Source organism: Ylistrum balloti, unplaced genomic scaffold (assembly GCF_031769215.1).
Source record: "Ylistrum balloti isolate Yb309-2 unplaced genomic scaffold, AGI_CSIRO_Ybal_v1 Utg369898, whole genome shotgun sequence".
Taxonomy (NCBI): Eukaryota; Metazoa; Mollusca; class Bivalvia; order Pectinida; family Pectinidae; genus Ylistrum; species Ylistrum balloti.
The window spans coordinates 426,156-439,784 of record NW_026782027.1 but is presented as its reverse complement, the minus strand read 5'-3'; the positions used below and the strand labels follow the sequence as shown (position 1 = coordinate 439,784).

General features: G+C 32.4%; 1 protein-coding gene across 1 annotated transcript in view; it reads left to right on the top strand.

Moving 5' to 3' along the window:
* LOC132546591 (protein suppressor 2 of zeste-like) overlaps positions 1–9,352 on the top strand; it is a 35,557-nt gene extending 26,205 nt beyond the window's left edge. Inside the window, exons 5-10 of the mRNA XM_060210316.1 lie at positions 1,426–1,491; positions 3,716–3,797; positions 4,009–4,045; positions 5,092–5,190; positions 5,840–5,920; positions 6,945–9,352. Coding sequence (XP_060066299.1) covers positions 1,426–1,491; positions 3,716–3,797; positions 4,009–4,045; positions 5,092–5,190; positions 5,840–5,920; positions 6,945–7,991 — 1,412 coding nt within the window. The 3' untranslated portion in view covers positions 7,992–9,352. The remainder of the gene's footprint in view (positions 1–1,425; positions 1,492–3,715; positions 3,798–4,008; positions 4,046–5,091; positions 5,191–5,839; positions 5,921–6,944) is intronic.
* Positions 9,353–13,629: the final 4,277 nt, after the last annotated feature.

Here is a 13,629-nt window from a genome sequence, read left to right as displayed (position 1 = left end):
TAAATTTCATGTTTGTTACACAGGACAATAATTCCGTTCACTAGGGCCTCCGTGTTAAGTATGCCGTCATACCAAAAATTGGGAATTCAAAGAAAGTTTTTGTTAACATATTGATAGTTTTATGTTATTCTTTAATGAGTAAAAATCATGTACTCACACTGATTTTCCATATTTAAAGAATGTTGGTTCGTTGTTACAAATTGGATATATCATCATATTGTATAAACTAACCGAAAATCTAATCACGCATTTCGTATTTCAAGTATTCCTTATGTCGATTCAGTTAATTAATATTATTCGTCTTCATAAAATAAAGTATTCGTTATAACCGGAGTGATAATGATAGTCGATGGATTTCAAAGCACACTACAAAACTTGCTCTTCTGCTTGTTGCTAAATGTACCCCGATTTTCTGCATAACCGGAAACGGAAGATTATGCAAAACACACACAAGTAGATAGCACTTTTCATTATAACTTTGGAATTCAATACACCGCAGCCAATTCCTGAAATAAACTACATCATACAGCTGTTTCGGCCTTCAAGGACTCGACAGTGATGTTAAGGGTCTAACGTTGGAAACCTAGAAGGCGGTTGAAGAAAAAGAAAACTATGGAAAGAAATATAAAGAAATGTAGATAGAAGGTGCATAAGCTATATTTCAAAACGTTTCCCAATTATCAAATGGGTTGTTCATGGAAAACGCAAGTATATGTGAATGCATCAAAACGATGTATTTACGGTTACGGCAAACCGTGGAAAGTTTACGTCCACCATCAATGTAAAAGAGACAACACATTTCAATACCAATTAAGAATTGGATAAAGTAGAGGCAAATGAAACAGAAATGGCACTGCAAAGCCACGTCTATTAATAAGGACGATTGACGACATACCAGAATCTGAGTACAGTGACACCGACATGTACGTTTACAAGCTAAACATGATGTATGGAAGTAGAGACCACAGTCAAAGATAGATAATATTTCAACAATTATCCTACTATTTAAATATAGCGGGACAAAAAGCTAATGTAGTTTTTTTTCGTAGCACGTACACTTACGATAAGAATCGTTATTGCGAAAACTTCCCATTGCAGTGATTCACGACACATCTATGCCCATATCGTACAAATTTATGATGCTCATTTGAAGTAGTTTCGACGGACCTGGAATTATATATGAGCAATAAACATTGTCATAATTGATTGTACGAAAGATAAAGTGATGCATGTTGCTTACAGATATGTAATATCTTACATAAAATGAAAAAATCAAAGTATTATTATATGCTAAGTATGCAGTATCAAGATTTGCAATAATGCGGCTGTATATATAATGCTGCATAAATTGAGTCGATTAAGTTAGTAATGTGCTCCTTTCATCAAAGGCACAATGACATAAAGTAAAATTTGTTTTCTTTTTAGATGAGATGAGTAGAAGAAGAGCGTGTTACAAAAACCAAGATCAAGAAACAGATGCCGAAGCCATAGGTAACATATACAATATTTTAATGGAGGACGTAATACCATATGCTATTTCAGCTTTAGACCTATTGATGTCAAAAGGATATACTGAGTGTTATATATATTTTCTTTCATTCTTCTTAAGTAGTAAGGAATCAATAATCAAAGTTAGGTTTTGGTGTGATACAATATCTACACCAAGTTTATTCAAGTCTATCAAAACCAACAAACTTGCAATTGACTTTAAATCCCAGACCTAGAAGTAAAAACAAAAAGAGAAAATACCGATGTGTCAACAGAGTCTTAATTCAAACTAAAATTCAGCAAAAATAAATAAAACAAGAACAAACGATAATATCCATGGATACAACTGAAAAAGTACGATTAGGATAAGACCAGTGTTCCCGAAGGGTAAGCGTCGTCTGCTTCATCGAAACCCGCCGTTCAATTCTCTGTCAATCCAAGTAATTTGTGCTTACGTGCCATTAAAAGAAAACAATAACTAAACAACCAGGCAAAAATAACGAGCGTGAAACACGCTTGGCTTCATATCGCTAAAGGAAATTTTAAAAAATCGCAATAAGATCATCATGATAACCATACAACGTATTATAGAAGATAGATTTGTCCAGCTTTACACAACCTACTGAACTTATAACAATACATTATGTACTTTGCATATTTCCTATTTCTAAGGACGATGGTATAGGTTATTTAGTAAAAAACGATTGACTTAAATGATTACAAAAAATCATCATTCTTTAAGTGTTTGTCATTAAAAAAATGTTAATTCATCCGGTTCCATGACGTTTTGACATTTCTAACATTGATAAAACATTTTAGATTGTATTTGCGGAATATGGTTTCCAAAGTGTAAGGATGATATGTTAATGTTCCAGCTTGAACATATGTGTTAGATAAAATCCCATAACATGGTAGAAATGGTTATCCAATTAAGAGCAATCACAGCCTGCGAACCTCGTTTAGGATCATATTACATTAAACCTCTTAAGTCTAATGACGGTTTGATGTAAAATTTAGATTTACTGTATCTTTATGATTTAAACTTGAAAAAGAACTTCTAAAATAGAACTATTGCTTCTAAGGAAAAATAGCAAAAACTAACATTGCATTAAGATAATTAATCTCCTATCTATCTCGCGACATTGACAAATCCTTCTCATATTTATAGAGAACGTTTAAATGGCTTTGGAGGTCTTTTGTTGGATCTGTTAATCAGCTTTAACTCTATAATACCATACATCTATCCTTGTATCTCGTCTCTGTGACTGCAGTTGTTATCACCCGATATTTCACTAATAGGAAATATTAATAGCAAGTGCATCGCCTGACTTCAATTTGAAGTAGTAGCAGTTTCCGATGTCTGTTTGTAGTCATAATGAACAGCGTATTAAATGTGTTTGAGAATAAACAGATGATTGCTTCCGAATTAAACATCCCTTTTGTTTTTTTGCTTTATTACATGAGGAAGCAACCCTGTCTGTAATTCTGATTAAAGATTTTCGCTTGCAAGTGAAATGCCAAACTTTTCCCGTATAGCATTATATGATTCGCCATCTAAATGACCCCAATGTTCCTACACATTAACAACAAATAATGCTTAATTTGACAAAAATATTTAAGAATCACGGTCGAAAGGTTTATATCAATCTGTATACGTCATGTTGAATAAGCAAAGTATAAATTCCAGTGAGGTCTATTTTTAGATGGTATAATTTCGTAAAATCAAAACCACATTATTTCATATGCAGATCATGTCGTAATAAATTTGCATTTAAATCATACCTGAAACGTTTTGGATACAATATAAATAATATTCCCTACATACAATACCTCAGTATAGTCATCTACACCAATCACAAGGTATGGACAAATACAAATTATGTTTTCGCACTGAATGATCATGAAAGTAAACTTGTATTAAGATAACTTTATCGTCTCGTATCTTCATAATGTCTCCCTTGTAAACACATCAGAAACACATTGCCCTTCTGCCTGAGTAATCGTAGTTATGAGCTCTTTCTCTTGACGTTGAGGGGTTTGATATTTATCCAGATTCCGTAATCAAACCTTCATTGAAAAAAAAATTCCATTTGTTGATAACTTATCAAAATGCCAGAACAATGGTGTATAGTCGATGTTTAAATGATTCAAATGTGTGAGGAATAATGCATATTTTTTCCTATAGGGTTCAAAGGTTACATGTTTGTGATATATACTTTACATCTAGGTAAACGTTCAGTAGAAATCGGGAAACGAATAATTATCTCCCCTGAGGAAAACATCAGCCTTTCGCTTGAATTCACAACAAAGTAAGTATCGTTGTCTTTTGCATCTTTTGTTTTTAATTTGATATTATTTAACCACTGAATGGTGAACTGATAAGATGAATATATCACTGTAAAATCAATGCATTCATTCAAGGAAAGAAAAAACGAAATTTCTTATCAACCTGTCAAAAGTTAAACAAAAGATCATATATATACCTTATTAATTATTGACGATTTATGTTTATTTCTGCAGTCTCTCGGCATGTGATGACATTGAAACAGAAAATCAGGTATGTATTATATGAGATGATAAAAAATCAATGCGAATCTTTAGGAAACGTCTCTTGGGCGAATATATTATACTTAACATGTTACCTCTTTTAATTGTGGATTGTTGAATATTATTTAAAATTATGTTAATGGAAGAAATATTCAGATAGAATACCAAGCATTAAACAGCCATATTATATGAGATAAAATGTATTGGTTGTGAACATATACAACATTAAAATAAGTGTGGAATGATAGGTCTTATACACATATCACAATCAGTTATAAAATGTGTAATACCTATTACAAATGATTATTTAGAGGCGTATTTGTTCCTGAGTAAAAGAGTGCGAGAAAGTAAATATCGACAATTCGGCTATTGTTTAATCCTGTGTAAGCTGCACAATAGTGTGACAAAATGGCGATAAGATTATACCGAAAACAAGTCAAACAGATGAACTTTAATGTGTACATTAGGTAGTAATACTATACCTACATATTGGTTGTAATAGAAGAACTGTTTTCTAATTTCATTCTTCTAAAAGTTTAAATCTATGAAATAATGAAGTCCTTGTGAATAAGTATACGTATGGGAGTGGGAGGGGAAATTGAGGCTAATCGGTTTGTTTTTATTTACTTTTTATCGTGATATACAAGCGGAAAGTGGAAAACGTACCTATCATGTAACTTTGTTGTATTTCAATTCCATGATTTTCATCTGATTGACTTAAATAATTTAATCAGTTTGTGTATAATCTATTACGATTGTGTGAATTGTCCCTCAGTAATGATAACGATTGGAGGTACTATCAACATACGAAATTACCTATGAAATGAAAATGTTTCAAATCATCAAAGGCTATGAAACTGCGCTGGAAATAATCTCGGACAGAATCACCTCAAAACATGTACAGTATAACGTCATTTTATTAGTATGGTGTATATTTCTTATATTTCTGACAATATTCCATGGCATGATGTTAGTATAAACATATTTGTTCAGAGCAATTTAACCTTGTAAATAAACATTTCTTATGCATCGTATTTGGCCCTTTTTTTTTTACAGACCATTGATATCCGATACCTGTTGTGTCCGGCTGCAGTGACCATCGGTAATCTGAAGAAATTCCTGAGAATGAAATTCTCCCTGTTGGATACATATCTGGTGAGATATTGTGTCAGATGATTTCTCAATGATCTCTTTTCTCATTCCTTAATACGAATAATAAACATGTCGTGTGTCTTATACTGGTACTGTCCACAAGCATGTAAATAGTATCTTCTATCATGAGTTTTTTTTTTATCTAATGCATTATACGCAAAACTTTAAGTAAATCTTAATCAAACAATTATATCATAGTTTCATGACAACGTATTTACACGAGAAGCCAATCAGGTGGACATAGCAACACAAAATATGCTTTAAACAGTTTATCATAACTGTATATTTGAAAAATACTATTTAAGCTATTGAATAAGAAAACGTTATTAGAACTATTGTCGGAAGGATCAAATCAAGCTATGTACTAACTGCACATTACGGTATTAATGATAAAAGTTGTTCCAAATTATTCTCATTTATGGAAATACTGTGAAAAATGTTATGTCCGAAGGATTCTGTATTTGTCATAATGACGGATGAGGTGAAATAACGAGAAACAAACACCTAAAACTAAATCAATATATGGAGATTTTAAAACATTTTCTTATCTTGAAAAACGAATCTTTTCTGCTCGAAATGTTTTGATAACATGTGAAAATTTCAACCATCGAAAACAGGTAACATTTACCATATCTTTGACATAATATTTAAGGTTGATCTTTACCACGAAGACGAGGTTTTACTTGACAATTACAGTTTGGTGGATGTAGCCTACATTTCTTCATGGAACGGGGTAAGTAGGGTAAATGGTACGCTATGATAAAACAAATATTTACTTTAGAGGAGGTACACGATATCAAAATCAAAGGAACCACGACACAACTTACACATCACAGTTCATTCTATTTTAGATACAATGTATTAACATTATCCAGGCTTTTTCGAACATCATTGTGAAAGTATCGATTTATAAAAAATATCAAAAAGGAATAAATAACAACTGTATCCTGAAGGTTTCTAAAATATCAGATCGATCTGACAAGTGATGAATTAAATCAAGCAATCTGAGGCCGATTTAATCAAAGGAAACACTTCAACTACAATGAAATACCACAAAAATAGTATAAATCATAAGATGTAAAGGTGCACATGCATGAACCAAAATTAGATGTCCGAAATGCATTTTCTGATTTAGAATCTACGTTACTTTCTCACATTCAGTAATATTACCTAAATGTACTATATTGTAAGGTTACAAAATGCGCCTGAAATGTTTTGGAGTGTAAATATTTACCAAATTAAGTTTCTGTTTGATTGAAAAATATTCTACAATACTGCTAATTCAATGCTTGGGGTTTCTGTTATTGAATTTTATTCATGAATATATGGAGGGAATATATATCAATCTTATATTATCAGTCTTCTTTCCTTGGTTCACATCGATTTTGATTTCGCGCATCATGTGCATAGATATGTTTCCATTGATGAATATAATCCTGCTTGACAATTGTTAATGCCTTATCTCAGCAGAATTAATCATTTTACTAGTGTAACGCTGACAGTAATGGCGGCGAATTTGGGTTTGCGATATAACCTATACCGTTATGGTTGTATTAGAAATCGATAATCCTCGTCTTTGAGTAAAGTAATAAATTGCATCCGTCAAGCGATCACACTTATCTTCTTTTTGTCGTCTTCAATGCCAATGACGTAGTTAATAAATTGTATTTCTTTTTTATATGTTTTTCATCCGTTTGCTATAACTTCAAATCTATTGGATCAAATATAGATTAAATAATTGATGTATTTTTTTGCAGCAAGATGTCCTGAAACTTAGTTATTCGATCTATGAAAACCCTGCAAAGAGACTTAAAAGGGCGAAGTCAATTGATAATGTTCGGTGCAATAATGATGATTCTGGTATTGAGGATGGCAATCAGAGTTTTGAGTCTAGTCCAAGTACAGATACCAGCATGCTTAACGACAGTGGACAGGGCCTGGAATGTGACATGAATAAGACCGAGGTGTTAAAACCCTTGGAGATCGCCACGGATAGTTCTATGGAGGAAACCAGTGCTAAAATCGAACCAGACATTAGTGTCAGTGAACAGACTGACATAAATACAATCAATGACACAGAAACCACATGTGATCAAAATAAAGAATGTATTCCGAATGAAAATCCTGCGCCAAATAGCATTTGTTCTAATGACATATCTTTACCTTCTGTTAGCAATACGAATGACCGTACTTCCGGTAGTGGAGAATGTCCGGAAGTAGTGGAGTCTTTGTTTAAAGACGAGGAGGATGTGGTTATTGACAAATTAGACGAGACAGTGAATAGAATTATCGCTGAGACAGACAATGAGACTGATGCTATGGATCAATCTACAGAGAAAAAGACAATCGATGTCAGAAGGTTTTCAAACGCTTCAACAGAAACGGAAATACATGATTCGAGTGTTTCAGTTCAAACGGACGTGCAGTGTTGTAGTGATTCTCTCGGTCTCACCCTTTGTGTTGAACATACACATACGTGTACGCAAACGCATGACAGTATTTCTGGTTCAAACGGAAGTTGCGCTGATGTAGGGATGCAGACAACTCCCGTTTCTCCTGCGAAACAGTGCAGTGTCCAAGACAAAGGCACTCAGCATAATGGTTGTGAGTCCGAACGAACGGACAAGGTTGCGTGTTCAGCACACAAGTCTCATTCCAAGTCAGAGGAAAAAGTGAGCAAGGAAACGGACAAATCGTGCTCTGGGGTATGCAACGGCCACAGTGTCAAACCTCGAAATGAAAAACTTGTCGTCAAGCTTAGCAAAGAAAAGGATTCCGAGTCTTATACAGCAACCATATCATAGGAATGCGAACGTGGCAAACCATGTTATCAAAACAACGTCTGAATAAGTCACTAAGAGACCCTAGTATTTTTTGTAATCAAAATAATGTCTTTGGATCTGTTTATCAGCGACTATCAAACAAATGCGTTTTTTTTTTAATCCAGGTGATATTTTGCTTTGAAAATATGAGAATACAAATCTATTTGATAATTTTCTGCAGAGAATACATAATGCATAATTAACGTTTACTGGTAATGCATGTAATGCCTGCTCTTTCTACAGAACCGATATCGATTTTTTAAAATTTGATAATTGAGTCTACACTGTTTCATTTTGAGAAGTTTGTAGCAGTTTGCCAAGGCTGCCATTTTCGAATTCGCATTGAACGATGCCACAAAATGTAATTCGGAAGTGATCGCACCGTGGTACTTCATAGACGTTAATACTACATGCCAAGTATTTCTTATGAATACACATGTATTGCATGTTGCTTCGTGATACGTTTCTTCTTTGACCTGTATTGTAAACTGCAAATTAAACACCGACTGAGTCTGGTAATCACTCAATCAAAGGCGTGACAATTATATGAGATAACACAAGATTCCATTCGAACAGGAGTTGTTTCCCTTACTTTCGTGTCACAATATTCTATCATTAGATAATATGTCTCAATTTTTTCACATGAATGAAATAAACCTAATTTGAACTATAAATCATTTGTGGTTTCTAAACACTCTGTCAATTTAAATTTTATTTTTTATTGTTTTTTTTGAAAATCATCTGTGAAAACACAGAACAAAGAAAGGTTTTGGATGTGTACCTTGTATCATATAACATTTTAACTCACAATTTGTTTTCCTTTTCGCATAGCTCCCATGTATAGTTGTATATAGTCTATTGAAAATTCTGAATATTTTTCGATGGTATTAACAATTATATATTGCATTATGAATTTTTATCACATCTTCGATGAAGCAATAGTGTTAACTGATAATTTTATCATCATAACGTATTTCTAAATTTCCCTTCATGAATCAATTGTCTAACAACATTCCTTTGGCATTCAGTATGTATTACAATTTGTGTTTATTTACGAGATTAACAGAAAGTTCCATTGTTATTTGTCATTTAACCTACGTTTATTTTAAGCAATCAAATTATGAGAATTAAAAATACTGTGTCAAATATGAATTTGAAACTTACTCTTTCATCTTATTGATTCTTCTTTCAGTTTTTGTTTTTTAACATAGTTATAAAGGATTTTACAATTTTAATGGCAATTTCTGAGAAACGCCATATTTCGATGATGAATCAATTTGTAATAGAACGTTGAAGATAAGTAAATTTGTCATTTTGCTTAAAAAATTAATTTTAAATTTATGGTACCCATATACAAATGTTTTATTGGTTTCCAATTATATTGTAAGCTTTAACATTATTGTTACCGATTTTCGAGAATCGTAAAAAAGATAAATAAAAACAAAAACACAAAAGCGGTGATATAGTAAAAACATAAAGGTAGTTCTAGTGATACCTAATAAGAGGTAAAATAAAAGACTCCTCAACTTGAGAGATAACCTATTTCAACCACCATGTTAGGATTTCTTGATGACGTTAACTGATTACATTATAATTATTTTATTGAATTTAAACCACATTCCGAAACATTTCGCAAACGTATTTAGAAACTACCTAAATTTGCAACATTTTGTTTTAATATACATATGAAACTTTGTAAGTAAAGATGCTTACACAATAATGTATTCATGATTCTTATTGGCATTATAATAGCTTGAAGCCATAACAAACAACATTTTAACAGTATTAATAGATTTAATTGCATAATGTTGATATCAAAATAAAAATAACATAAACATCGAAAGAATTATTTCTTACAACTTCTCATTTAAGCAAGCACTGTTTTTCCAGTTTGCTTTTAAGCCTGCCACATAAGGTAAATATAGCCATTTGAAAAAGAAAATGTGAAATTAGGGAATACATATCTCACACAAATTATCATTCAAGTCTTCAATGACATATCTTTTTTCGTCCATGATAGTGTAAAATTTTCTAATTTCTATGATACATCCTTTACAATGTAACCCTTAATGCATACGCTAAGAAGGTGCTAATAGATAGTTATCTGAATTGTGTTGATTTTTTCAATCCCTTCGCAATCATATACTGTATATAAACGTTTCTACAAAGTATTGTATATAAAAGAGGCCAGTCACATCAGCGAATTAAATAATGTTTTGTAAATAGAAACAAAAGTACCGTTTGCGACAAAAACTTCAAAATGTAAACCTGCATATTTAAGCACTTTTTTTCTGTAAGTATTGCACTGAAATATGATCGCGCCGATAATGGTTTCTGTATATCGTTTGTACAGCAGTTGATATTCCTGCGTGAATTGTTCATTGCACTTCTTTGTCGAATAGGGATCTTGACATAAAAGTTTGGTACCGTCAAATTAAGTACGTTTACAGAAATGACATAATCACAGTCTTGCCATGAATTGTTTTAACCACGCGTTCCGCAGTTATCATTAGGTACTAACTGTTGGGTTGGATCTTTTCCAAGTTCTTGTGTGGCCATAATGTATCATTGCAGAGATGATACCGATAAAGAACTGATAATCATAGTGTACACAACAGCATGGTGATATTTATATTTATGCATTTCATCAATGAATTACAAAAGCAGAAATTTAGAAAAATCAAATGCAAACAATGAAAATTGTGAATTTTCCTTACCGGAGAAAGGTAGGAGATTATTTAACTAAAACGAGTAAAACTTTGAAGTTAATTTTAAACCCTTTGAATACCTTTCTGTATAGTATAGTAAAGTTATACCTTTAAGATAAGGAGTCAATAAAAGTATCAAGTATGATTAATCCCTTTTAATCTATTTTCTTTTCTATCTAGTACCTAAACTCTGCGATCTGTGCAACATGTATCATCATCCTAGATCCATGTCAAGGCAACATCCTATCGTTTTATTAAATAATCAGAACGGTTCCTAACTTTGCTTTTAAAGAATACAAATAATGATTCCCCAATGTTATTCAATAGAATTATATAAATCGGCGTCTAAATCGCTGCTTAATGTTATTTAATCAAATTAAGTAGAGAAATATATCGGATAACGAGAACAACACAATTTTTGTTTTAAAAAATCCACCATATCATTATCATAGTACTAAAGAAGAATAGCAAAAGGAAAGATCATTAAACATTTATGACATAGCAATACGCTTCAATGTATAGTTATTATTTGAGCCAACCATTACAGTTCATATATAGGAACATTCTTCACTACTGTAGGGGTTGTTATTTTTGAGGTTGTTATTATCATTATTATTATTTTCTTTATTTTCGAGGAGTTAATAAAGTCGCTAAAATACATACAATGAAAATCAGATTTATAGTGATAACCATCGTCCATTGCATGACTTCCACAAATGAAAACATATCGTATTTGCCTCAAACAAACCAATAAAAATTAGAACCGCTGAGAAACCTCCCTTTACAGTATACTAACATTTTCACAACTCATCAATGCTACAAGTAGCATAGTGACATATCCTTGTTGTAGTATGTTGTTTATTGCATTCATTTCCTAGTTAGTTATGTACACAGGTATGAGTTGTAACCTACAGATGAAACACACGGAGTTGTTAGTTCCATTTATCATAAAGTAGATATTTTTGTTTCGAGATTATGACTGATGTGATGATCAATTCATCGTAGTTAATTATGGCTTATGTTAACTGTAAAATATCTCTGTTGTTTGTTTGTTTGTTTGTTTGTTGAATATTTTAGAATAAATATTGATTAAAAATTCCGATTTAGTTTGAATTTATTATTTGTACAGATATCAAGCAAACCGTATTCAGGTAACGTGTAAATGACTTCAAGAAAGACGTAACTTAATTCTAAGGTTAATATATCCTTTGAACTTGAGGTTAAACCATTTTAAAGAATAAATCGTTCACATAATATTTAAAACAGTTATCAGAATACTGTTGGTTTTACAATGCATGTGTATTGTAACAGTTGATGTATCCTGAAATCTGAAGTTAGATCAGCAGATGATTATTATATGTCTGGCCACTTCGTTGCAATTATCTCTGTTCTCATTTTGATGACTTGACATAACAAAGATTAACCTATATCAAAATAAAGACTGAGTTTGATGACGAGTTGATGGTTAGCCTGTGGAGAATACCGTATTTTCTATGTACATGGTTATGCAAATTGTATCTCCCATATCACCGTCATACCGAGTTTGGATTAAAATTCCAGTTATTTTGTTATAACAGAACAAGTTTGACTACGCTGTGAGTCTCCAGTTGTAACATTTTCAACAGATCTGATGAAGTAACTTGGTACCATCATTTGCAAATGTTTGTTAAAAATACAACACAGATATTTTTGATATATTTTCAATAAAAAGTACTTGACAATGCTGTCACGATTATTTCCAATGGTTACATATGAATTTAAAGATTAGATAAAGCCCAGATTTCATCCATTTCGCATAAATTTTCATTTTCTATGCAGTAGATGTATTGGTGCCTGTGAGATAGTTTCGGATACGGTAACTGTCGTGAATAAGATATTTTACATCACAACCAACAATGTAATATATTCACTGGGATGGGATTTCTCTGAATTCCCGAATTAAATATAATCTGAAATGGGACTACATATATAATACAATATTCTTGGTAACTGTTGACATACAGGTGATACAAATTATAATTAGGCATTTCATCCTCGACAATCTTGAAGCATAAACTAACGAGTATAGCAAGGAAATGTCAGCTGATTCATACATCTAAAAATAGATAAATGTCTCGAGAACTTGGCTCAGCGTTTCCAAGTGATATTACCGATTCCTTTCACAGAACACCGTTAATCGATGAGTCATGATGTTCGCAAGGGATTCCTCGTCTATAATGACTTCCTGCTTCAACGTCCAATACAAGATTTACTGCGACGATGCATTAGACTACTAGGCAGAACCATTGATGGCTCGGACTCCAGGCTCCTCATTAGTGTTTGACACATGATTAGCATTTTACCAAATATGTCTATCACTAAATCCCTTCATGGATTGTGATTTGATAAAAGAAAACAACAAATCCTTCAGCTCAAATTGAATTTGGTCCTTATCGAATTTTGTGGGCCTGCCATTATTTTACTATTGCTGTTAGCGTGTTCAAGGCTTTCGGGATTCAAGTTAGCATTTCTGTTCTCATTTGATTTTTCGCGCATGGCTGCTAATGATTAGGTCGGTCATTAGGTCGGTCCCTTGTATAATGTTATTTCATTGAAGGCAGACAGCAGTGCTGTTTGATTGCATCCAGAGTAATCAAAACCTCTCACAGAGGAAAGTGTTATCTTGCTAGTTCTCTCCTTATCATCACGGCCATGATATCATGTGATCACGACTACTGTTAACGAACCATATTAGAATTCATCACAAAAATATGACAGTTGATCAGTTTGATAACACGTCTTTAAACTGATAAAACACAATTTCATCCATATTTTAATGAAGACAACATTTCTTTCGTCTATCCACATTTTTGAAATTTTCAACCAAATTATTTTTATATCTTTGAAAATTAAAACAACTGTTCTCAATTATC